At 39.8% G+C, this 23,621-nt stretch overlaps 1 protein-coding gene across 1 annotated transcript in view; it reads left to right on the top strand.

Annotated features, from left to right (window-relative positions):
* Positions 1-15,354: 15,354 nt before the first annotated feature.
* The window catches only part of LOC306861838 (hepatocyte growth factor-like), a gene marked incomplete at both ends in the record, with an annotated part of 29,319 nt that continues 21,052 nt past the window's right edge, over positions 15,355-23,621 (top strand). Inside the window, 2 exons of the mRNA XM_079404320.1 lie at positions 15,355-15,371; positions 16,395-16,462. Of these exons, the coding sequence (XP_079260446.1) occupies positions 15,355-15,371; positions 16,395-16,462 (85 nt within the window). The remainder of the gene's footprint in view (positions 15,372-16,394; positions 16,463-23,621) is intronic.

Raw genomic sequence — 23,621 nt, forward strand, 5'->3', positions numbered from 1 at the left:
TTATTTTTTTTATGACAGGGCCTGTGTGGATCTGTTGTTGTTAAAAGCTTATTCAATTTTTGGAGTTAGTCATTCACTTTTTTTTTTCTCCAAAATTCTTCGACATTCTTAGACTCTACAAGGCCTTATTTCACAACGAGCTCTAGACGTGGTGGCTCTCGAATGGAACGTGTTCTTATGTTTTTCCTCCCTTGTCACCGCATCGACCCTGAACTCATAAACAAAAGTGGACAGTACATATTGAAAACTAAACATGCTCACTGTGCACATATTTCAACTGAACATAATTCACAAGTGCCATCCACAGCCATGTTCTATCTCCTTCCAGGGATTTTGACAACAACATGGTTTAGTTGTTTGTATTAAAACAGCATGTTTCCTCTCTAAACATTCTAGAGGTTGCACATTTGATGTGCATATTTTTTTTTAATAAGGCTGCATTACAGAATCCAAAACATCTTAGTGGTTGCAGCCAAATCAGACTGACTATAGCATGGAAGAACACCATGTCTGATTGTGGCGCTTTGCTCCAGCAGAGATATTAGCCTAAAGTGTCTTTTCTAAAGGTTGATGTTGGACTGTTGGTATTTGTGGGGACTAAAAAGTAGCAAAGGACCAAACCTCAAGATTCAGATGAGGGTGTCTCATTCTCGAAAGCGGTATTTCTAGGTTTGCGGTTGAATTTCGGTGGGTTAAATCTTGATTGCTAAACAATTATGTTTGAATAAACTGCTGTTTTTATGTTGATCGCTTCTGGTTATTAGATGGGAGGCCACTTTATTTCCATTATAAAGGCTCACTGATGCTTCATGGAATGACAGTGGTTGCTATTTTTCCAAAACGCCTCCAGACAGATTCCGGATATCCAAGAAAACAGCTGTCTGTTTCACAGCACGTTTAAAGAAATTTCAGCTCTGCTTATCGCACAAGTTAGTGTCTACTTTGTGTTAATAGTATTTCTCATTATTTTTACTCTGCAAAATGTAACAATCTAGTTTAATTAAATTGAACCTGAGAGGTAAAGTTTACTCCTGTCCGTATTGTAACTCTAACCCTAAACCAGTCTAAAATAAAATTGTCTGAGCTTAAATACATTAGTTAGCCAATATTATGTAATTTATGTAATGGTAATTTTTAAAATGCAAAAGTAGTAGTTTGCTTGTAAATTCATGTACATAATCAATGCATATTTATATTCTTTAAGGTTTTCCTCATCATTTTGAAAATATGTCAAGTACCAAAGAAATATAAACCAAAAAAATAAATAAAAATGAGGTTGCTACTTGCAGAAGGTGTTGTGGTAATGAGAGAAAATAGTTCAAATCAAATAAAAATGCTAATTTAAAGGGATAGTTCACCAAAAATGAAAATTCTGTCCTTAATTACTCACCCTCATGTCGTTCCAAATGCGCAAGACCTTCGTTCATCTTCAGAACACAAATTAAGATATTTTTAAATGATCCGAGAGCTTTCTGACCCTCCATAGACAACAACGCAATCATCACGTGCAAGGCCCAGAAAGGTAGTAAGGACACAGATAAAATAGTCCATGTGACATCAGTGGTTCAACCTTAATTTTACGAAGCTACAAGAATACTTTTTGTGTGCAAAGAAAGCAAAAATAACGTCTTTAATCAACAATTTCTTCTCTTCTATATCCGTCTTTGATGCGAGTTCACAAGTGTGTCATGGTACTGTCACGGTATTGTCGTGACACAGAAGAGAATAAATTGATGAATAAATTTGTTGTTTTTGTTTTCTTTGCGGATAAAAATTATTCTCATAGCTTCATAATATTGCACTAGAACCACTGATGTCATTTTTCATATTTATCACATTTATCATTTATCATATTTTATTGATATCTTTACTACCTTTCTGAGCCTTGAACGTCTCAGTTGCGTTGCTGTCTATTCAGGGTCAGAAAACACTCAAAATATCTTGCATCAAAAATATCTTAATTTGTGTTCCGAAGATGAGCGAAGGTCTTATGGCTTTGGAACAACATGAGGGTGAGAATATAAATGACAGAATTTAAATTTTTAGGTAAATTTAGGTGAATTATCCCTTTAAGAATATATATTATTTCAGATTTTTGAGTTATTATGCATGACTGTTAATAATCAGTTTTTAAAAATGTTAAATTGTATTAGCTTTCCTTATGGTATTGACATTTTCAGACTGTTGAGGAAATGAACTTTTTAAGGACTCTGGAAAATGTATTTTAGATGTTAAATAGATGCCCATAGATGTTAAATTGTCAGTGGATGCTTTTAAATTAATGCTCATAAACACTAACTTTGTTGCTAATTTCATGTTTGCAATGTTTGAAACCAAGCTCTCGTGAGAATCACCCATGAGTTGGCTAGTACATACGCACAGCAGAGGATGTAGAGGAACTTCCAGGTGCTGTAAACAATTTCTCTGTTCCGTAGTCATTTCTGGAAAAAAACCACTACAATCAGGAATGTTTAGATGCCAAGTCTTTCTTCTGGGTGGGTCATTGGAAATAAAAGGATTGCTTTTTAGATATTCTTCTTATTCATGCCCACTCCCCCTACACACATGCGTGGTCCATACCAGCAGCTGTAAACTCCACAGACCCCCTGAACTGTGTGACTGTGACTCACCTGTGACTCATTTGAGACACGCGCTCTGAAAGCAGGAGTCTGGTAGCGCTCTTGCTTTTCATGTCCTTTCATGTCCAGCTGTCTGTTGTGAAAGTGATTTGGCCGCCGCACGCAGCACAGCCAAACACAATAACTTCTCACAGATGTGTGTAATGTCCGGCTGAACCCCACCACAAAGCCAAAGGGAGGGAAAGAGAGGGGAAGCAAAGTTTTCAACCATCACTGAAACTACAGATGCTGTAATGCTACATAAAGGCTGGCTCAAAACGTAGTGCATTGGCTTGATGATTGCTAATGGCTAATTAGGAAGCACCTTAATCTTAACCCCACCAACTGAGTAAAACACAAAATTGTTACCATAAGATTGGCCCTCCCAGGTTGTGACATTGGCATGTAGCTAAACTAACAATTTGTTAAGCACATAATTGGCTGAAATAATACATGTATCAATTCCACCAATTAGTTCCAGTATTTTGTATAATTTTCAGTTCATAATCATTTGTCTGAGATCTGGCCGTCATCCTTGCTAATGCTAATATATGCTAACACCATGGTAATGAAGAATTATCATGTATTATACTTTACTCGTTACCGTTATGAATATTAATCATGATTTTAATGTTGTAAAAGAGTAGTAACTATGTTTTTTGCCATATTGATTACCAGTTGCGAATACAATGGTTAAACTATGGTTGGTGTAGCAAAACAATGGCTAATTTGTGGTTACCGCAGTTTAACTATAGTAACCATGGTTTTTTGGTTTTATTTGTAGTAAAACGATGGTAAGGGTATTTTGAATACCATGATACATCAATGATACATGTCTAAAAGATCATAGGCTTAATTCACAATAGCATATTAGAATGCTAAACTTGCTATTTCTGATAAAGACATTAGTCAGAATATGTTAGTATGCTGTTCCACATTCAGCAATAGTTTTGCCACTGTTCGAAAACTCATGACAGAAGTATATCTTCATACTTTTTGCTGATGCATTCTGCTCAAATTTGGACTAAAATTGTTTCTGAGAAAGTAGTGCAGTCATTGCAGGTTCTGACACTAGCATGTAGCTAGGATAACGATTTCTAGTGCAGTATTGCTTGAAACAATACATTGATGTATCAGTTTAAACAGTTTGATTTAGTAAATCATTTTAGTTTTCAGAACTCAATCAAATCTATTCACAATCAGAATTTCTTGAGCTCTATCCACCACATTGTCAATGCTAATATATGCTAATAATACCATGGTAATGAAAGATTATCATATTCATATACTTGATGGTATTATTAAGACATTGTACATTACATACGGAACTGCAATGATAAATGTCTAAAAAAGCATGGCCTAAATTTGAAGTAGCATGATAATCTTAGCTATTTCTGCTAACAGTTTTCTATTGGTCATTGTGGCAAATTTGCATCACTAACTGAACTCGTTCACACTTTATTTTAAGGTCCAGTTCTTGCTATTAACAAATCATTAACTATGACTTTTGCCTCAATAAACTCCTAATTTGCTGCTTATTAATATTTAGTATGGTAATTTAAGTATTGATTATAGGTATTGTTCAAATTTTCACCAAGTGTGGTCTCTTAGAAGCTATGTATGCAGCTCTTCTGTTGGGACCTGCAGGTGTGGGATGGAGTCTGTGCAGAATCAGCATTTCTGAACAAACTCTTGACTCACAATAACACAATGTGTTTTGTAGCAGGAAGCAGTGATTGTGATAATGATCTTGTGACATGATAGGGTTATTAAAAGTGTCTGCACGATGCGAGATACCAGGCAGCTGCTTGAGTGTTTAATCTCTCCATGCTTTGTTTCAGCTGAGGAGTCACTCTGCCCCAGGGATGGTTTATTTATGCACACAGATGCTCTTTTATCCTCTTTCAAGTTCTGCATCTCAGTGGCATCTTCTCCTGCTGTTCCAGTGACTGGATTCAGTGTGTGTGGCAGATTGAGCACTGGTATGTTTTCTGTGTCTTTGTTGGCGTCACTCTGGTCTTTGCCCACATTGGATTTGGCTGACCCAATGCTACCCAAAAAAAAGTCACTTGGGCCTTTTGTGCACTAAGGATTCCAGACAGACCTGGACTGATAAAGTCACAACAGAAGGAGGAAGATGTCTGGAATCAGTTTCCTCATTTGAATGCCAACTTCTCTTGTCGAAAGAGCAGCCCAAAAACATGGTTTATCGCTGTAGAAGGTTCTCTAAAACTGACATAGTCCTGCAAGACTTCTCCTCCAGACTTTAAATGGCCATTTTCCATTTGCTAGGGTTTGTTTCCCAAAGCATTAAGGGAGATGAACATCTGTTGGTCTTCATCATCCATCCAAGTTCCCATCCCAACAAAAGTGCAGGTATGCAGTGTAGAAAAAGAGGTTCTTTGGAGCTCAGATTTTACTTGCTGGGGTTGCTCGTTTACCTTGACCCCTTACCCAACACCTCGACAATAGAGCCTGATAATATGTGCTGAGATTAACACTAGCATTAGCATTATTTGCTGAGGAAAAAATAAACAAGGGGATCTTCTGAGAGGTTTGTAGCTTGTTGGAGACGAGAAAGAGATTCATGCTGGCTGATTGGTCACTGAACCCATGAAGCCAACTGACTGCTTCTGAGAAGATATAAACTCTCCACAAAGCTAGTTGACACACTGTTTGTCACCCAAAATAGCTGACACGCGGTTTGTCTAATTTATGCTGCTAGCAATGCAAGACCATAGGTTTGATTATCAGGGAACATACTACCAAGTATGTCTGCCTTGAACACACTGTAAAATGCTTGGGCTAAATGTATAGTGATACACCAATTCACTGGAAAACCGGACTTGGGGGCACTGAGACCACCAGACTTGGGACAACAACCTTCAACGCTGCTCGTATAACATAAAAGTCCATGTAATGATATATAAACAATATATATATTAAGTGATTATATGTATTTTAAGTCATGCTGCCTTCAATTGGTTTGATTTAAAGGTGCCATAGGATGGAACACTGTATTTACCTTGGCATATTTGAATAATAAGAGTTCTGTACAAATGACATACAGTGAGCCTCAAACACCACTGTTTCCTCCTCCTTATGTAAATCTTGTGAATAAAAAAGACCACTGAAAAATAGGCCAATCAGAACATAACACCGACTGTGACGTAACAGTCGGGATCACTAATAGTTACGCCCCCAACATTTGCATATACCCAGCCATGTTCTAGGCCAGCCACCAGCCGAACCATCAGACGTTCTGCAGGTATTATGAAGAAACAAGCGAGGACAACAGCGAAAATGGCAGATCATGGAAATAAATGTTATGCTCCAGGCTGTGCAGGGCATGTGAAGTGCAGGCATGGGTTGGTGTCTGTATTCAGAGAGGCACAGAAAACAAATAACGCACTCTACTAAAATAACGCGAGCCACTAAATGGACATGGTTAGCTCCTTGCTAGCTGTAGCCTGTTACAGTACATAAGATTTCACTTACCACATAAACAGAGTAAGGAGAGATGCCTGAGTATGATGGCGAATGATTTACAGATCCTGAGCACCACTGACAAGCATCTGATCTTGAAAAATGTGTGGTAAGTACTGCTGCTCCATAGTATAAACCGAGTTTGTGCGATCGTGAATCTCGAAACTGAAAGTAAAACGCGATCATGCATTCCAAAGCAGTTTCAATGCCCGGCATATTAATAGCGGCTCCCTGATGCCCGCATTTTATTTACAGTATAATTACCCAACGATATAATTGCGCAAGGAAGTATTGAAAGATATATTTTCCCTGTGTTTCCTTCCTGTGAGCTACTGAAATGAGCCGCACTGTGAAACAGCCAATCAGAGCAGAGCTCAACATTATTATTCATGACCCTTCCAAATAAGCCAATAACAGACCGTTTCATTCTGGGGAGAAATCTTATGGTTGTAAATAGACATGTAGAACTGTTTCTGGAGAATTTTTGCCCTTACCTAAGCCACATGCCTTCTATGTAGATATCAGAGATAACAATTTAAAATATTGTATCAATGCATTCTATGGCACCTTTAAAAATAATGGTAGCACCTTATTTTAAGGACCAATTCTCACAATTAATTTGCATGCATTTTACCAGCATTTTACCATGCTTTTTATTAGTACTTACTATATAAATCACTTATTAATGCCTTTTTCTGGATGACCATATTTTAGATCCCTTAATCCTACCCCATGTCTAAACGTAACGACTACCTTACTAAATATTAATAAGCAGCAAATTGGGACTTTATTGACACAAAAGTCTTAGTTAATAGTTAGTTATTAGTGAAAATTAGCCTTCAAATAAAGTGTAACCAAAATAATATATAGGATCAAACAAATCTTCAAAAAAATGTTTAATAAAAATAAAACCGTACAGTATATTATGATATATCCAAAATATGATATACATGTAGTGTTTGTGTGTGCACAATTAGGAAATGCAAAAGTAAACTGAATTTGTAATCACTTTGAATTTTGTTGCATCTTTCAGGTCAAATTTTCTTTTATTAGACCTGTTATATTCGTGGTTTCTGTTCATATTTTTGACCAGGATTTACAGAGTATTTTAGCTCTTTTTTTTGTTCAGTGAGACTAACAATGAAAATCTGTTTGTAGGCCTTCAGCTTTACACCCTTAGTATCCAAGCACACATGCCAAACATCTTTTCTGGTGGAGGTGTGTGTGTATTTGAAAGGCGAGGGGGTCAAACTGCGGTCCAGTTAATTTGCTGCCTGTGAAACTGAAGTCCAGCACCCAGACCTGCATGAGGGGCTTTAGGACATCTATTAACACCTGTCTCCTGCTTTCTTCTGTCGCTCGCCCTCTCCCTCTGTGTTCTCTCTTCCTTGCTAATAACTCCACTTAAGACACCGCAGTCACTCAGAGTCCGGCCTTGAGCGGTCTCAGCAGGGTGTTGGGGTGGCCGTGTGTCTGGAAGGGTAAAGCAATTTATTTGGGCTTGTTCCCTCACACGTGGAGCCACTTAGTCAGCTGCCACAGCACCAGGGCTCCAGCCCTCTACCCTTTCCAGGCCAGGGCAGGGTCTTTTCTTTGGGCTCGATTTCAAAACTGTAAACCAGGAACTGGAAGACAACCAATAAGCAAAAGGGATTGAATCAGTCCACCCTACTGAGGTTTCAAAGTTTTTAGGACACCCTCATCTGATTTAATTTCATTATCTTCTCGGAACATTTTCTTTTCTTTTTTTTTCTTTTTTTATGTGTAGTTTTCAAATTTTTAAAGTAGTTTAGTTTTGAAGTTAGAAACAGGTTTGTCCAATCAAATGTTTCCTAAACTCCCACTAATATCACCTTCCTCCAATGAACATATCAAGTAAGAAATCGTAATGAATCAAGTGTGATGCAACTAAACAACTGTATATTGGCTATTTGGAAAATAAATACTAGCCCTCAATATGTCCTACCCCAAGAGATATGAAGAGATATGATGTAATAAATATTTGTAAAGACTTGTTTTGATCCATTTGAGACCAGAAGACAAACTTATGTAAGAAAGAGAAAATGCCTCATAAGTTTATCCTGGAAATACTTCATTGAGCCATGAAGACGAAACAAATTATCCTCTTAACATTGTTTAGTCCTTTGTTTAGTTTATTTTTGCTTCAGTGAAACTTATTCACTTGTGTCCTCGCTGACGTCAAGTTACAAAAGTGTGGTCAGTCCACTTTCCTGTGTTTTCATGTGTAACATTGTTATCTGGGGAAAGCGCAAGCTGCACTGATGTGATCTGTGGCTGGTCGCACGCGCGCCAGGGTTAAGAGACCTGCTCATTTGTAATTGGATTTATGTGCAGGAATGTTTTTCCAAGGCGCGACTTGTGAAATAACATGCCATCTGCTCCCTATTAGACTGTGGGACCAATGCTCGCTACACAACAAGCAAGGAAAGCCCCAGACGTGTAGATTCATTGTGCTGGAGGGCCGCTTTATTACCGCACAAGGGAGAAGTGTGGTTCTCTGACTCGCTGTTCAATCACTGCGTTTTCTCTGCGAGGTTCTTAAACTCTCTGTGAGAAACTCTTACCTCTCTATTGGTCAAATTCCTTCTAAAGTTTATATCCGTCATACATCTATCACTGTTTTACTGCTAGCTATGTTTTCAGCAGTTCTTGCTAAAAGCCAAGCATCGCTATTAATATTTTTTACACTTTTCCCAAAACCCCTGACCTTAAGCATTAAACTTCAGCATGTAAGATGTACCGCGTCGTGCATTACATGCGATGTAAACAAACTTACGACTTTCTAAAGTAACATGCTAACAACCAGCCAGAACACATTAGTAAGCATATAGCAACGCAAAGCAACATTCCAACAACCACTCAGAGCACCTTATCAATGGCGTAGCAGCATTTTTGCACGGAAAGCCAGTGGTTTACAAGTTCTTTATAAAAATGTAGTTTTTAATATTAAATCTTAAATCTTCCTCCTCACTGTCCATTCTTTTTTCATATCTCATCTTTTCCGCTGAAATTCTGACTTTAACATGAGGGGCATGAGAAACAGTGAGAATGAGCATAAGAGGGCAAGAGAGAGTGGGGGCAAGGAGGCTATTACTTTGACAAGCTTAGGTCAAAGGTCTCAGAAAGGAGATTATACTAGCGATTAGGCCCCTCGATAAGGGTTAAAACTTTAGTCCCACTAGGGAATGGTACTTGTGCAAGTGTGAAAGTGCATACAGCAGAATGACAGACCCCAGCCTGGGAGAATAAGTGTCTCCCTCAAGCCACTAGAGTGAGGACCCACCCTTTTCTTTCGCTAGTTTCAGAGCGAGTCCATATTGCAAGACTTATGTCGTAATGGTGTGTGTTTGTGCGTTTGTAAAATAAGAGGTTGTGAGAGAAAAAGCCCACAACATCAAATATGTGACCTTGGACCACAAAACCAGTCATAAGTGTCAATTTTTCAAAACTGAGATTTATGCATCATAAATAAAATAAATAAGTAATAAATAAGTAAGTAATAAATAAATAAGCTTTCCATTGATGTATGGTTTGTTAGGATAGAACAATATTTGAAAATCTGGAATCTGAGGGTGCAAAAAAATCTAAATATTGAGAAAATCGCCTTAAAAGTTGTCCAAATGAAGTTCTTAGCAATGCATATTACTGATCAAAAATTAAGTTTTGATATATTTACAGGAGGAAATTGACTAAATATCTTCATGGAACATGATCTTTACTTAATATCTTAATGATTTATGGCATAAAAGAAAAATTGATCATTTTGACCCATACAATGTATTTTTGGCTATTGCTACAAATATACCCCAGCGACTTAAGACTGGTTTTGTGGTCCAGGGTCACATATAAGTAAGTAAGTGTTTGACTATGAAACTTAATACTTGAGGATATGTACACATAGGTTATCATTTACCAATTTTGAAAAATGTGTTTTTTGTCATGTTGACAGAACAATACCCTTATCAGACTTTTGTCAATGTGTCCTGTATTTTTCCTCCCTCATGTTTCCTCATGCCCTTATTTGGTCTTCCTGTTCCTATCCTCGTTTAGTGACATTATTAGTTCATTGATTTCCAGGTGTGTCTCTTCATCCCCTCTTCATGTATTGTGTATTTAAAGAGTGTTCTGTTCTGTAGTCCCTCGTCCGCTGTATCTTGGTGTTTCCTTGCCTTTGTGAGTCATTAAAAGACCATTTTGAGAATCTGATTCCCACGTCTCCTTGCTCCAGTGTAATGTGACAACCCTTGAGAAAAACAAGTGTATTTTAGCATAATTTTAAAAAGAGTACTTATAATGGAAATAAAATGGTTAAAAACTGAATGTGATGTTTTCAGACACTTAATTGCATGTTATTTGCAGGTTTGCTTTGTTTATTTATTTTTGACTGACGTAAGTATTAAGTCAACATAAATAATTTAATGATTACTTCTACTGTTATTGTACTATTAATTTTCATGTAGCATCAATATTTTGGTAAATATATAGGTCAGATAAATTTTAGAACTTCTATCATTAATTATTAAATGTTGGTTTAGTACATATAAGCTATTGTATGTTTTTTTACTTTTGCACGGATTCTAGAAGTTTCTGTAATATTCTAGAGCTTTCTGGAACAGTCCAGTCAGAACAGTGTGGGACTAGTCAAAAAAGACAAAAATCATCTAATGTTTGCATCTGAAGTTTTGGATGACTCACTTTTGGTGACTGTTTATGTTAAACTGTTCTTAGTTTGGTATTATGCATGTACCATGTTATTTTTATGCATGAGTAAGAAAAGATTAGCTTGTACAAGTTGTCAATGTTTCAGGGTAATGTTTAGAACTAATGGGAAAAATGGGTGAGAGATACAGGTACATCTCCAAAAATTAGAATATCATGAAACAGGTCAATATTTTTTGTCACTCATTTCAGGAAGTGAAACCCATATATTATATAGATTCATTACACATAGAGTGAAATATGTCAAGCCTTTATTTGTTGAAAGTTTGATGATTATGGCTTACAGATAATGAAAACCCCAAATTCAGTGTCTCAGAAAATTAGAATATTTCATAAGATCAATAAAAAAAGGATATTTTAAACAGAAATGTCGGGCTTCTGAAAAGTATGTTCATTTCTATGCACTAAATACTTGGTAGGGCCTCCTTTTGCATGAATTACTGCATCAATTCGGCGTGGCATGGAGGCAATCAGCCTGTGGCACTGCTCAGGTGTAATGGAAGCCCAGGTTGCTTTGATAGCGGCCTTCAGGTCATCTGCATTGTTGGGTCTGGTGTCTCTCATCTTCCTCTTGACAATACCCCATAGATTCTCTATGGGGTTCAGGTCAGGCGAGTTTGCTGGCCAATCAAGCACAGTAACACCATGGTCATTGAACCAGCTTTTGGTACCTTTGGCAGTGTGGGCAGGTGCCAAGTCCTGCTGGAAAATGAAATCAGCATCTCCATAAAGCTTGTCAGCAGAAGGAAGCATGAAGTGCTCTAAAATTTCCTGGTAGATGGCTGCATTGACTGTGGACTTCAGAAAACACAGTGAACCAAGACCAGCAGATGACATGGCAGCCCAAATCATCACTGACTGTGGAAACTTCACACTGGACTTCAAGCAACATGGATTATGTGCCTCTCCACTCTTCCTCCAGACTCTGGGACCTTGATTTCCAAATGAAATGCAAAATTTACTTTCATCTGACAAGAGGACTTTGGACCACTGAGCAAGAGTCCAGTTCTTTTTCTCCACAGCCCAGGTAAGGCGTTCTGACGTTGTCTCTGGTTCAGAAGTGGCTTGGTAGCCCTTTTCCTGAAGACGTCTGAGCGTGGTGACTCTTGATGCACTGACTCCAGCTTCAGTCCACTCCTTATGAAGCTCTCCCAAGTGTTTGAATCAGCTTTGCTTGACAGTATTCTCAAGTTTGCGGTCATCACTATTGCTTGTGCACCTTTTCCTACCCAAATTCTTCCTTCCGGTCAACTTTGCATTTAATATGCTTCGATACAGCACTCTGTAAACAGCCACACCTTTCAGTAATGACCCTCTGTGACTTACCCTCTTTGTGGAGGGCGTCAATGTACGTCTTTTGTATCATTGCCAAGTCAGCAGTTTCCCATTATTGTGGTTTCAAAGAACAAGAGATACCCAGAATTTATTCTGTAGGGATGGTCATTTATTGAAACTCAAATGTAAATATTCTAATATTTCGAGATACTGATTTTTGACTTTCATGAGCTGTAAGCTCTAATCATCAAAATTAAAAGATTTTTTTTTTAAATGTTTTACTTTACATGTAATGAATCTAAAATATATGAAAGTTTAACTTTTTGAAAAAGTTGAAAAAAACTTTCACGATATTCAAATTCTTTGAGATGTACCTGTATGTGAGTGAGCTTTTTTTTACAATTCTTTTACAAAAAAATTAAAGTGACAGCACAGCATCACATTAAAAACACCAACAAAACATACTATGGCACAATTAAATGCTTGAGATACGATGCTTGTAAAAAATGCATTTCGTCAGAACACATGGCTACTTAATGGCTAAAAACGGAAAAAGATGCTTTTTGCAGACATCTTCCAGTAGGGGCAAACTGGCCTATTCTATCCAGCCAAACCTTGACCCCTTGGTGGTAATTCACTTGTACCAGACACAAAGTTCTAATCCATATTTCACCTCAGTCTTGTTCTAATCTGTCTCCAGTGTTTTAAGAGGCCTGTGTTGTCCTAATGTGACTCTGAGACCTCTGTGCTCTTGGCTTGCTTTTCCTCCCTTGATATCTGAGCTTTTTCTTTGTCCAGGTGCAATATAACGCCTGAAGCCGAAGCACACGCTCTCCTCTGAGGCGACAGCACTCACACTGATGAGGAGAGTTTGAGCAAAGGCAGTGATGGAGATAGAGACTGTTTGGGAGTGTGACAAACAGATACAATCAGAAAGAATAAGAATGGCAATTAATGAATGAGACAGCAAGAAACAGAGATTGGAGGAGTGGCAGAGGTTCAGACGGGAGTTCTGATGGTACTTTAATGAAGTGTTCTCTAAAAGGAACAAGCATTTTTGGAGCAAGATCACACACATAAACTCACTGACTCAATGGCTGTGCTGGGACAGTGCCAGAAGGTTATAGGCACAGTCAGCAAGATAAAGGAGCAGAGGAGAGAACGGAAAACTAGAGGGTCATTTTATGAGGAATATGTGAGTGCCGCCTGCCCAGGATATTGCTATGAGCTTGCTAGATGGCAATCCCTACTCCTAAATTAGCATGCAGTCACATTTAAGTCACAGTCGTTTCAATAGGAATCTACAACATTGGGAATTTCGTATAAGGGCGAAAGATTTCCCCATGCAAATTTTGAATTGGGTTAAAGCAGTTGTTCATGTTAATTTATTGCACTGACCAACAGAACACTTCTTGGTGTTAAAGTAACTTCTGTGTGAATGGTGCTTTATTACTCGATTAATAATAGACCTTGGACCTGCATATTTTGCAGTACCTGCTCCTTAAAACACATTAAACCAACTTGATGTCCTTTTTAATATTATTGTATTCCATTATTGCAGATTTGCATAACATTTTGAATAATGTTAGAGAAAAATTGTAGCAAATATTCAGTGACAAGTAATATCTAGTGACAAGCAATTTGTATGTCTACACTAAAAACGAATGTCATAACAAAACACAGCCAGTTTTTGTCCCTATACTTTGTCCAGTATGGGCAAAAAAATATTTTTTGGAAGTCAATGGGATCTGAAACTGTTAACAACATTCTTCAAAATAGTTTTGTGTTCCACAGAAGAAAGAAATGCATACAGGTTTGACATTATGTGAGGGTGAGTACAACGAGTATCATGACAGACTTTGAGTTCATATTACGCAATTCTGAGAAAAAAAGTATTTTTTTTTAATTCAGTGGCAGAAATAGGCTTCCATATTAAACCCATCCGATTTCTTACAATCGACTACATTTGCATTCAGATCTGCCTCCATCCAGTCAACAACCAATGCACAGTAACAAGTACTTTTTTGGTAATTCTTCTTATACGCCACAATATGGAAGAAATTATCTGTCACATTTACATTGCATTACATTACATTGCAACTTATTAGCATATGTTATGTGAAGCAAGATTTTGGACCAATGAGATTTCTCTGCGGGTGGGGCTACTCAACACAAAGCTACATAAATAGACAAAATGTCCCGATGCTTGTCACAGTATCATGTGGGGAAATGCTTATCCTGAGCAGACTCATCCCACTGAACAGTTGTCACCCTAGAGTGTGATACATGACATGGACAGATGTTCTGACAAATGGGACTGTAGCATTATCAGTTGCTCAATAAAGACCCTTTCATCTCATTGTAAAACTAGTATATTTCGCAACAAATCCTGCTGTGGAAAAGGGCAGAATTCATTCCAATTGTGCAGCTTTGTAATGGGTTTCACCAGGCCAAGCTGCCCATGGGGATTGGGTGGTGGTCAAAGACCAGCCTGATGTATTTAAGTCAAGGCATTTAATCTGGCCACATTCTCCCCAACAGCCCCACAAGGCACAGCTCTCTCCCTCTGACTGACACGTTGACACCTGGGCTCCACCAGTGCCGGCTGGCCAGCATGCCGCTTCGGCCCACGTGCTCGCCACACATACCGCAAAGCAAACATTTCAACAGTTAGGCCAACTTTAAAAGCTCCACGCGACTTATTGAGAAAGAATCTGAGGTCTGCGTTTCACCTCTTTCTATGTCTCTCTCTCGCTCTCTAGAGGGCATTTAGAACTGCCCATTAACGGCCAAAGTGTGGATTTCCTGTGAAATAACGACGGTGCCCTCCACATGGTTCGCGTCTAAATACTCAAGAACACTTAGTTAAACATGAAACCCAGTGATCGGCAATCGGAATGGGATTGCTTCCAGCTGTGCCACTCTGACCAGCATCCAGAGCGGGAGATTCTTTCTTTATTAATGCTGTAGCTTATACTGCATATGTTGGCTTTGCTGTGGAATAATAGGGTGGATGAGAAGTGGTCAGCCGTTCACTTACTCCCAATCCCCTCACCATGATTTCACTTTCAGATTGCAATCAAACTACTCTGTGCCTGGAGGTGACCTGACAGACTGCTTTAGTCTCTTGGATAGCTTAGCTTCATGGGGAAGGACTGTGCTGCTCAGAAATCCACTTGTTCCTGGAATTTTCTGATTGATGAATAAGAATAGTGAACAAGAACAGACAGTAGTAATGTTAAAAGCCAAAGGGTAACTGTCTCAGATGCACTTTTTAGGGACTCTTTCATTTTACCATCGGTGCAAGCATTGATAGTGGTGATGAATTACTTTTCCCCCTTAAAAGTGTTGCAATATAGCAGTGCTGAGTTTCAAGTCTGCAATAATTACAAGTAAATATTCCTTAACTTCCCATAAATTATATAAAAATGCATATCATAGAAAGGTCAGTTGCTTATAAAAGCCTTCCCAGAAAACTAGAAGATTCAAATTAAAGATTTTACTCTAAAATTTACAAAATGAGCTCTGACGTGTAAATAAACAGTTGACAACCAAAGCCAATTCTGTAAAATTAAGAAAGATGTCTCATTGTATTATATTGCTATTTTCTATCAAGATGTATGTCGAGAATTAAATTTTACAGGTAACTTCTAAATTTGAGCTAAAATAGTTTGGAATATGTAATGCATGAGACACATGGACCACTTTTATACTTTTATGGTGTTTTGTGGCCTTTTTGAAGCTCAAAAGGTCCAGGACCCATTCACTGTAATTGCATGGAAAAGAGCAACCAGGGATAGTTAATATCCCTCCTTATTTATTTATAGACTAACTGTGTTTAGTATTAATTTAATATTACATTATTTTTCAAATTGTGTCTATATCTCACACAAATGACGAACAAAGCAGATTTTACTTACAAGAAGTTCCACAAAACATTAACACCTTAAAAGCTCATTCATTAGTATTATAAGTCATCATTCACTTAATACAAACAGGTCATGGCCAGACTGCATGTCTCTAATGGTCATCAGTCGTAGCTCTGGAAAATGACGCGTTATCAGTTTTGCTAAATCCCACATCCACATCCAAATTTAGGATCAAACTCGCCAATAAACGCTAATGTTGCGCGTGCTTGCGTGTTGAGAGAGAGAGAGAGAGAGAGAGAGAGAGAGAGATCGCGGCGACCAGTTTCTGTTCATCACTCACACCAGCAGCAGCATCAGCTCGGACCTTATAAACTGTCCATCCCAAATCCTGGAATATCAAACCGAGAACACTGAAATCGGACATAATGTGGATTTATCAAGCTCTTCTGTGCGTCTTACTGTCTGTGGATGTGGGTGAGTGACCAGCGCGTAATGCACAAGTGAAACCAAAGTGCGTTATTGATTAGAAACTGATTGTGTTTTAAACACAACGCAAATGCCACTGTTAGACTGCTTTGAGAAATATTACGTTGATTAAACAGAAGTTCATGAGGTTATGTATTCACAACTACTTCACGTTGTTTTTTAAAAATAGGTTAAGTGATGTGCTTGTTTATAAATGCATTTTGAGAGTAACTGTGATTCTGTGGCTATTGGATATTATTTTGTGTATGTCCTGCATTTAAGACTTGTTGTATCTGTCTTTCCCGTGCAAAAGCTTAACATGGTGATCTAATACCTTATTTACTGCAGTTATACTAGTGAAACTACGAGCCATCAGTGATCTCACAAGAAATGAAACAAAATGACAAAAAATATTCAAGAGGATTCTTCCTCTGTGTGAAGGAGATCTCATATTAATGACAAAGTACACTGTAAATTCTGACTCCTTATGCTCTAAAAATGTGTTTAATTAAACTTTATTACTTTTGATTGAAGTTTAATTGTTGCAAAGTGGTTACAACCAGTAGGTTACGACCAGCTGTAAGTTCATTGCACTTTCAGCCGCTTTGAATGACTTTACTGATGAAGAAACTTAAGTTGAAACTGTAAACTGTTAGAAATGCAAGATATTATTATAAAGATGACATTTTAACAGTGAATAGTTGAAACTATGGCTATCGTGGTAAATTGTTGGAAAGTTAAGGATTGCTGAAAAAGGAGCTCATCTTTTTCTCCCCACAGAGTGACTGAGGGGTTCGTTTGCGTTTAAATCAAATAAACTTTTGGGTGGAAAACTAAAAATACAAATAAACAATCCAAGGGGTTTTTAATATATGTTTTGGAGGCCATAGTTTTCAAACTGTCCCTATTCACACTAATGTATATTTGGTTTGGATTTTACACAAATCCATTGACCTGTTCTCATGTTTCAGTCTCATAAACTGAAGCCTGAGGATGTTACATGCATCACATAGTGCAGAGGATATGGGCTGGTGTGGCCTAGTTGTCAAAGATCTGGGCTGGTAGGTTATAGGTTCAAATCCCACAAGTGTTAATCTATTGTATTTTTTAGCAAGATGCTTTTCTGCAGTATCATCTTGAGAGGGCCTGAAACTGTAAATGATTCATAAAAGCGCCAACATATACACTGCTTTCAGTCCTGTTCCACTGAAGAAACTGATGCTGAATAACAGTGACATGCATCGTTAGATGCGCTTCAGCAATGCAACAGACCCGCAATGGGCAAAAGCACATATGGGGTGAATGGACTCCCTAAAGCGGGCGTTATCGACGTGCAGTGTGCAACATCTGGACAGAGCCGTTTCTCCCATATTTCACCATTGCAAATATTCACCGGACCAGATGTGCTGCGTAAACACAGATCGAGAAGTTCTTCAAAATTTCACTGAAGCTTTAGGTAAGGAAAGGACATTAGTGAGTCAGACTGAAACCATTAATGCTGATGTTTCTCTGATGCCCGTCCTCATTGCTACTATAAACATCATCCCGTTGTTATTTAAGGAAGCGATTTAGCCAAATCTAATAAGCAGGCTGGGAGATAAAGATGCCCCCGACAGGCCAGAAAGAGGAATTTAAAGGAGTCTAATTGGGGCGCTGAAGGAAAAGATCTATGTTTGAGAAGCAGCTCGATGAAATCCAGATGTGTTCAGATGTGACCCAAACAGTAATAATGTGTTCTCACCAAAACCGCTTCAGCCACAGGAGTTCGGCAGGAGATTCGGCAGCACTGCGCGTGTCTGAAGCAAACTGAGTGTTACCTTACACCGCTGATTTTCAACAGTTTACCAAATTACTTCATAATCAGGGCACCGGGCCCAGGACTACTGCACAGAGCAGATCCAAGTTCATGCCCATGCTTAGTGAGATAACGGCACATGGGAGAGATATGAATACTTCTATTATCGGATTTTAAGAGGAATAGTTCACCCAAAATGAAGTGAGAATGCCTGTCAAATGTAAAACTGAAAAAATTAGACAAACTTAAAAGTATCATTTGTGTGAAGAACATACTGAAATTTTAGTCATTATTAACTGGTAACATTTGTGATTCAGTGATTCCTACAACAAATTGTTTAGTCCAATGTTTTGAAGCAATGATCTGGTCAAGTTTAGTCCCAAATGCCACCCTCAATGTGCAGTCACATTTATTGTTGCTTAATTGGTGACATTCCAATAGGAAAACATGTGATATGGAGTTACTTCTCAGGGTGAATAAGTTCCCCAAACACATTTCGCTCATGTTCAAGTTGGTCTGGCAAATTTGCTATGCTGACCAACAGCATATCAGAGCTGTGCTTCATACATCTCTACACTAGTGACAATGGAAACATGACCTGTTTTTGTGTCAAGCCTGGAATCGCTTAAAGGTGCCATAGATGATTGTCTTCAGAAACATTTTTTGTTATTCTGGTTGAAAGTCCCTTCACATCCCGATAGCAATCATTAAGTTAAGTGGTCTAAATGTATTTATCTGTATTTATATATTCTGTGGAAGGTGTAGGACCAAGAAATGTTCGTCCAATCAAAATGCTGGGTTGGAGCGTTTTAATTGGCTTTCCTGTCAACTTATGTATTTGCATACCTCTACGCACCCTGTTCGTGCAGACAGGATACGTCATCAGCCCGTTCACGCACGCTGTGCAGATAGAGCAAGAATGGCAGGCAAACATCAACAACCCGATCTTCCTTCCTGGTATTCGTCTCGCGCCCCCCGCTCTGCATATTTTGCATGTCTTGCTTAGTTAACGCACCGGATTCACATAACCAGCTCGTTAGAAGAGAGCTACGTGCATGAACTGTGTTCCGATTGACATGCTCCCTACACAGTGTTCATTGGTCCCTACTCCCTGAGCAGGGAAAATCCGTTGAAGTTTATTTTACTTCAGAACATTCATTCACGGATTGCGCTGCGCAGCATCTTCACACACTGACGAAACTTACTAGAGAAGAGTGAAGTGTGACATAATATACCTCTGTAAATGAATACAATTTAAATTCACGTCTCGCACACTTTAATGCCCTTTGTATGGTACGCTCGCTTTGAACTGGAATCATGGTGGAATATCTGGTGATGCCCACTTCGCAGGGCACTTATCACTTACGGTCGAATAGAATAGCCGTCGACATAAGATATACATATGAAATGTGCAGAGCGGGGAGGGCGCGAGGACTGTAATTGGAAACCGTTGATGTAGCCTACTGTAGTAATTTAATGTTGTCTCTGGTATTTGAGCGTATGTGCGTTCAGTGGGCGTGGCTTTGGACGGCGATTGCAGGGAGGGTGGGACAATGCTATCAAGTTAGCATTTTCCGAGATCTCCAACTGCACCTTTAAATTTTGCTGATGTGACCTTAAAGGCATCAATAGACTCATGGAGAAGTTCTTTTTCGTTCTTCACTTAGGGTAAAAAGAAGTTTGAAATACCTTTGTAGTAGTATACTGTAAGTGAACATCTCTACCCATAGTGTTGAGAGAAGCGTTTGGATGAATATGTAAATATGTGCTGCATCCTTTCCTCACACTTTTCCAGCTCTGCAATTTGTCAACGCAGTGTCACTTAAAATTTTTCAATATTTGTTATAAAGCAGCTCTTCAGTATGTTTGTGATTTTACTCTCAGAAATCTGACTGTCATGGCGAACAGAGAAGAGGAAGCAAGTTGCAGGTGAAAGTCAGATTTATTGTCCAAAACAGATAATACAGGTGCAGGAGTGGAATGATGGCAGGTGACGCAGGAACTGGATGGACTACACGGCAGGAGGTTCTATGGCACAGTCGTAAGGACGATGCGGAGGAAGAGAAGCTGCTCGAGACTTACTGAACACTTCCCTCAGGTACTGGTACTTTGCGGGCACGTTAGACAGATCCATCGCCTCCTCCTGAAACACAGAAACAGAAACCAACGGGCAGGCAGACACAAGACAGGACTCATGACAATTATTGCTCCAAGCTATGACGGATCCTTGATGCCAGTCTATCTTGGGGTTGTGATTAATGAGCCAGGGGTGGCCGAGCACGACGGGTGCCAGGGGGGTGTCCATGATCAAGAAGGATATAGTCTCAGTATGGTTGCCTGACGTGGTGAGAATGACGGGTTCAGTGGTGAAGGCAATGGGAGGTAACTTGTGGCCATTAAGGGCATGGACGGAGATCTTGTGCGTAAGGGGTTTGATGGGGATCTGAAATTTGTGCGCAAATGAAAAGTCCAGAAAGTTATCCTCTGCCCCGGAATCCAGAAGAGCCTGACAGGTGAGTGAACGTGTAGCCCATCTCAGTCTTACCGGGAGGAGGGTCGATGATGTAGTTGAGGTCTTCTCTGCGGAGATCCCACCCGATAGTAGCCTCACATTTACTATCGGGCTTGGTCTTTTACCGGGCATCTATTGAGCAGATGTCCTGCCCCTCCGCAATACAGGCAGAGGCCCTGGGATCTCCGCCTCTCCTTCTCCTCCCGGGAAAGCCGAGCCCGCCCTACCTGCATGGGTTCGGGATCGTAGGTGGGACTGACCACGTCCACGTCGTTGACACGGCGACTCTCAGACCCACCAGGGACTCGGCTGGCCAGAACGCGTCGCTCAGCTCTAGCGAGCCGTGCGTCCACCCTGAGGGCCAAGTCTATGAGTCCGTTGAGTGTGGTGGGGAGGTCCAGGACGTAGATCTCCTTCTGGACGTGGTCAGTCACTGCGCCTCCTCGTTCCAGCGACACTCCGCCGCCAGGGTCCGGAACTCGATGGAATAGTCCGATACAGATCTTTCACCCTGGCTGAGATCGGCGAGAATTCTGGCCGCCTCTCTTCCGGCAATGGCCCGATCGAAAACCAGCTTCATTTCTTCGGATAATGTCAGGAACGAGGTGCAGCATGGATCCTGGTTCTGCCACACCGCTGTTCCCCATAGTGCCGCCCTTCCAGTCAGCAGGGTCAGGACGAAGGCCACCTTGCTCTGTTCCGAGCCGAAGGTCCTGGGTTGCAGGGCAAAGTGCATTGAGCATCGTGTCAAAAATGCCCTGCAATACTGCGGTTCTCCTCCATACGGCTCGGGAACGGGCATCCGAGGCTGGAAGGGGAGTTCAGGTGGACTGGGGGAAACTGGCGGCGTGGGTGGCACAGTGGGGACTCGTAGCTGTTGGAGTTGTTGGGTGAGCTCGGATACCTGCGTCACCAGAGCCTGAATAGCACGGCCCGTGTTATTCAGGCTCGCCTCTTGAGAGTTCATGCGGTCAATGCTTTGAGAGATGAAAACCTCCAGTGACGTGGCTGAGGCACCCGCTGCTTCCATGGGATGGTCAGATCGTTCTGTCATGGCGAACAGAGAAGAGGAAGCAAGTTGCAGGTGAAAGTCAGATTTATTGTCCAAAACAGATAATACAGGTGCAGGAGTGGAATGATGGCAGGTGACGCAGGAACTGGATGGACTACACGGCAGGAGGGTGGTGAAGAGTATCCGTGGTGAAGCGTGGAATCCAGACAGGAACAAACGTACACAGCACACCGACACAGGACGGACTTAGACACCAACAGCAAACCGGACGAGTAGAAACAGGAACAGGAACTGAAACAACGCATGAAGACATCCACAACGATCTGACAAAGGAGAGGAGAAACTGGTGAGTATTTATGGGTGAGTTAAGGAGCTGCAGCTGGTGCTGCTAACGAGGCTCAGCTGAATGTAGTGAATGGTGATGGCTCGGCCACGCCCACACACGTACTACACGCACACACATGACAATACTCGGGACAAGGAGGAAACAATGAATGAGTGAACCGTGACACTGACCTTGTTGGACAGAACAGATGTAATGAAAAAAAAAAAAGTAATATCAAAGGAAGCGGAGCCATGTAATGTAAACAAATCATAGCTTGAAGGTGTTTACCAGCAGACCTTATTTTTCCAGAAAGTTAGATATGGCAAGCTGTTTCAAACTCCCAAAACGAACTCCAAAGAAACTTTGTTTCAAAATGAAGTTAAACCAGTTTGTTCTTGGCTTTTGCTTGAAGGGTATCGGGTTTTAAAGGGGTAGTTCACCCAAAAGTGAAAACTCTCTCATTAATTACTCACCCTCAAGTCATTCCAAAACCCATAAGAACTTTGTTCATCTTCGGTACACAAATTAAGATATTTTTTATTAAATCCGAGAGCTTTCTGATCTAAGAATACTTTTTGTGCACAAAGAAAACAAAATAACGACTTTATTCAATAATTCAAAAAGTATTCTTGTTGTAACATGGACTGTTATAACTATGTCCTTACTACCTTTCTGGGCCTTGCCTTGCCGTGTCAGTTGCATTGCTGTATACGCAGGGTCAGAAAGCTCTCTAATTTCATCAAACATCTTAATTTGTGTTCTGAAGATGAACAAAGGTCTTACAGGTTTGGAACCTCATGAGGGTGAGTAATTAATGACATAATTTTAATTTTTTGGTGAACTATTCCTTTAAGCCCTTACAGTAGTAGTTTGCTGTGGAGTCCATATCATTACTAATTAAGCAGAAGTGTGCTTTGAATGGGCATCCGGAAGCCATAAATACACATGAAGTGCATGAACTCTCTGACTCAGTTCGGTTCCTGCCGTTCTCCAGTTAAAAGCTCACTGTTGGGAAGATTATCAGTGAATAATGTCTAACATTTCGGTGTGTTCCTCACACAAAGGTTTCATATGATTCAGAAGACTTGAAATGCTGTGCATGAGTTGTATAGTCTACATTGACAAGACAATAGGAGACGATAATGACATAATTTTAAAGGGATAGTTCACACAAAAATGAAAATTCCGTTATTAATTACTCACCCTCATGTCGTTCCAAACCCATAAGACCTTTGTTCATCTTCGGAACACAAATTAAGATAGTTTTGATGAAAACGTTTTGACCCTCCCATACACAGCAAGGATCCTAACACGATCAAGGCTCAGAAACGCAGCAAGGACATCGTTAAAATAATCCATGTGACATCAGTGGTTCAACTGTAAATTTAATTATTTTTGTTCTCTTTGTGCACAAAAAGTATTCTCGTAGCTTCGTAAAATTACAGTTGAACCACTGATGTCACATGGATTATTTTAATGATCTCTTTGATGCGTTTCTGAACCTTGATCGTGTTAGGATCCTTG

This window comes from Barbus barbus (assembly GCF_936440315.1).
Source record: "Barbus barbus genome assembly, chromosome: 42".
Classification (NCBI taxonomy): Eukaryota; Metazoa; Chordata; class Actinopteri; order Cypriniformes; family Cyprinidae; genus Barbus; species Barbus barbus.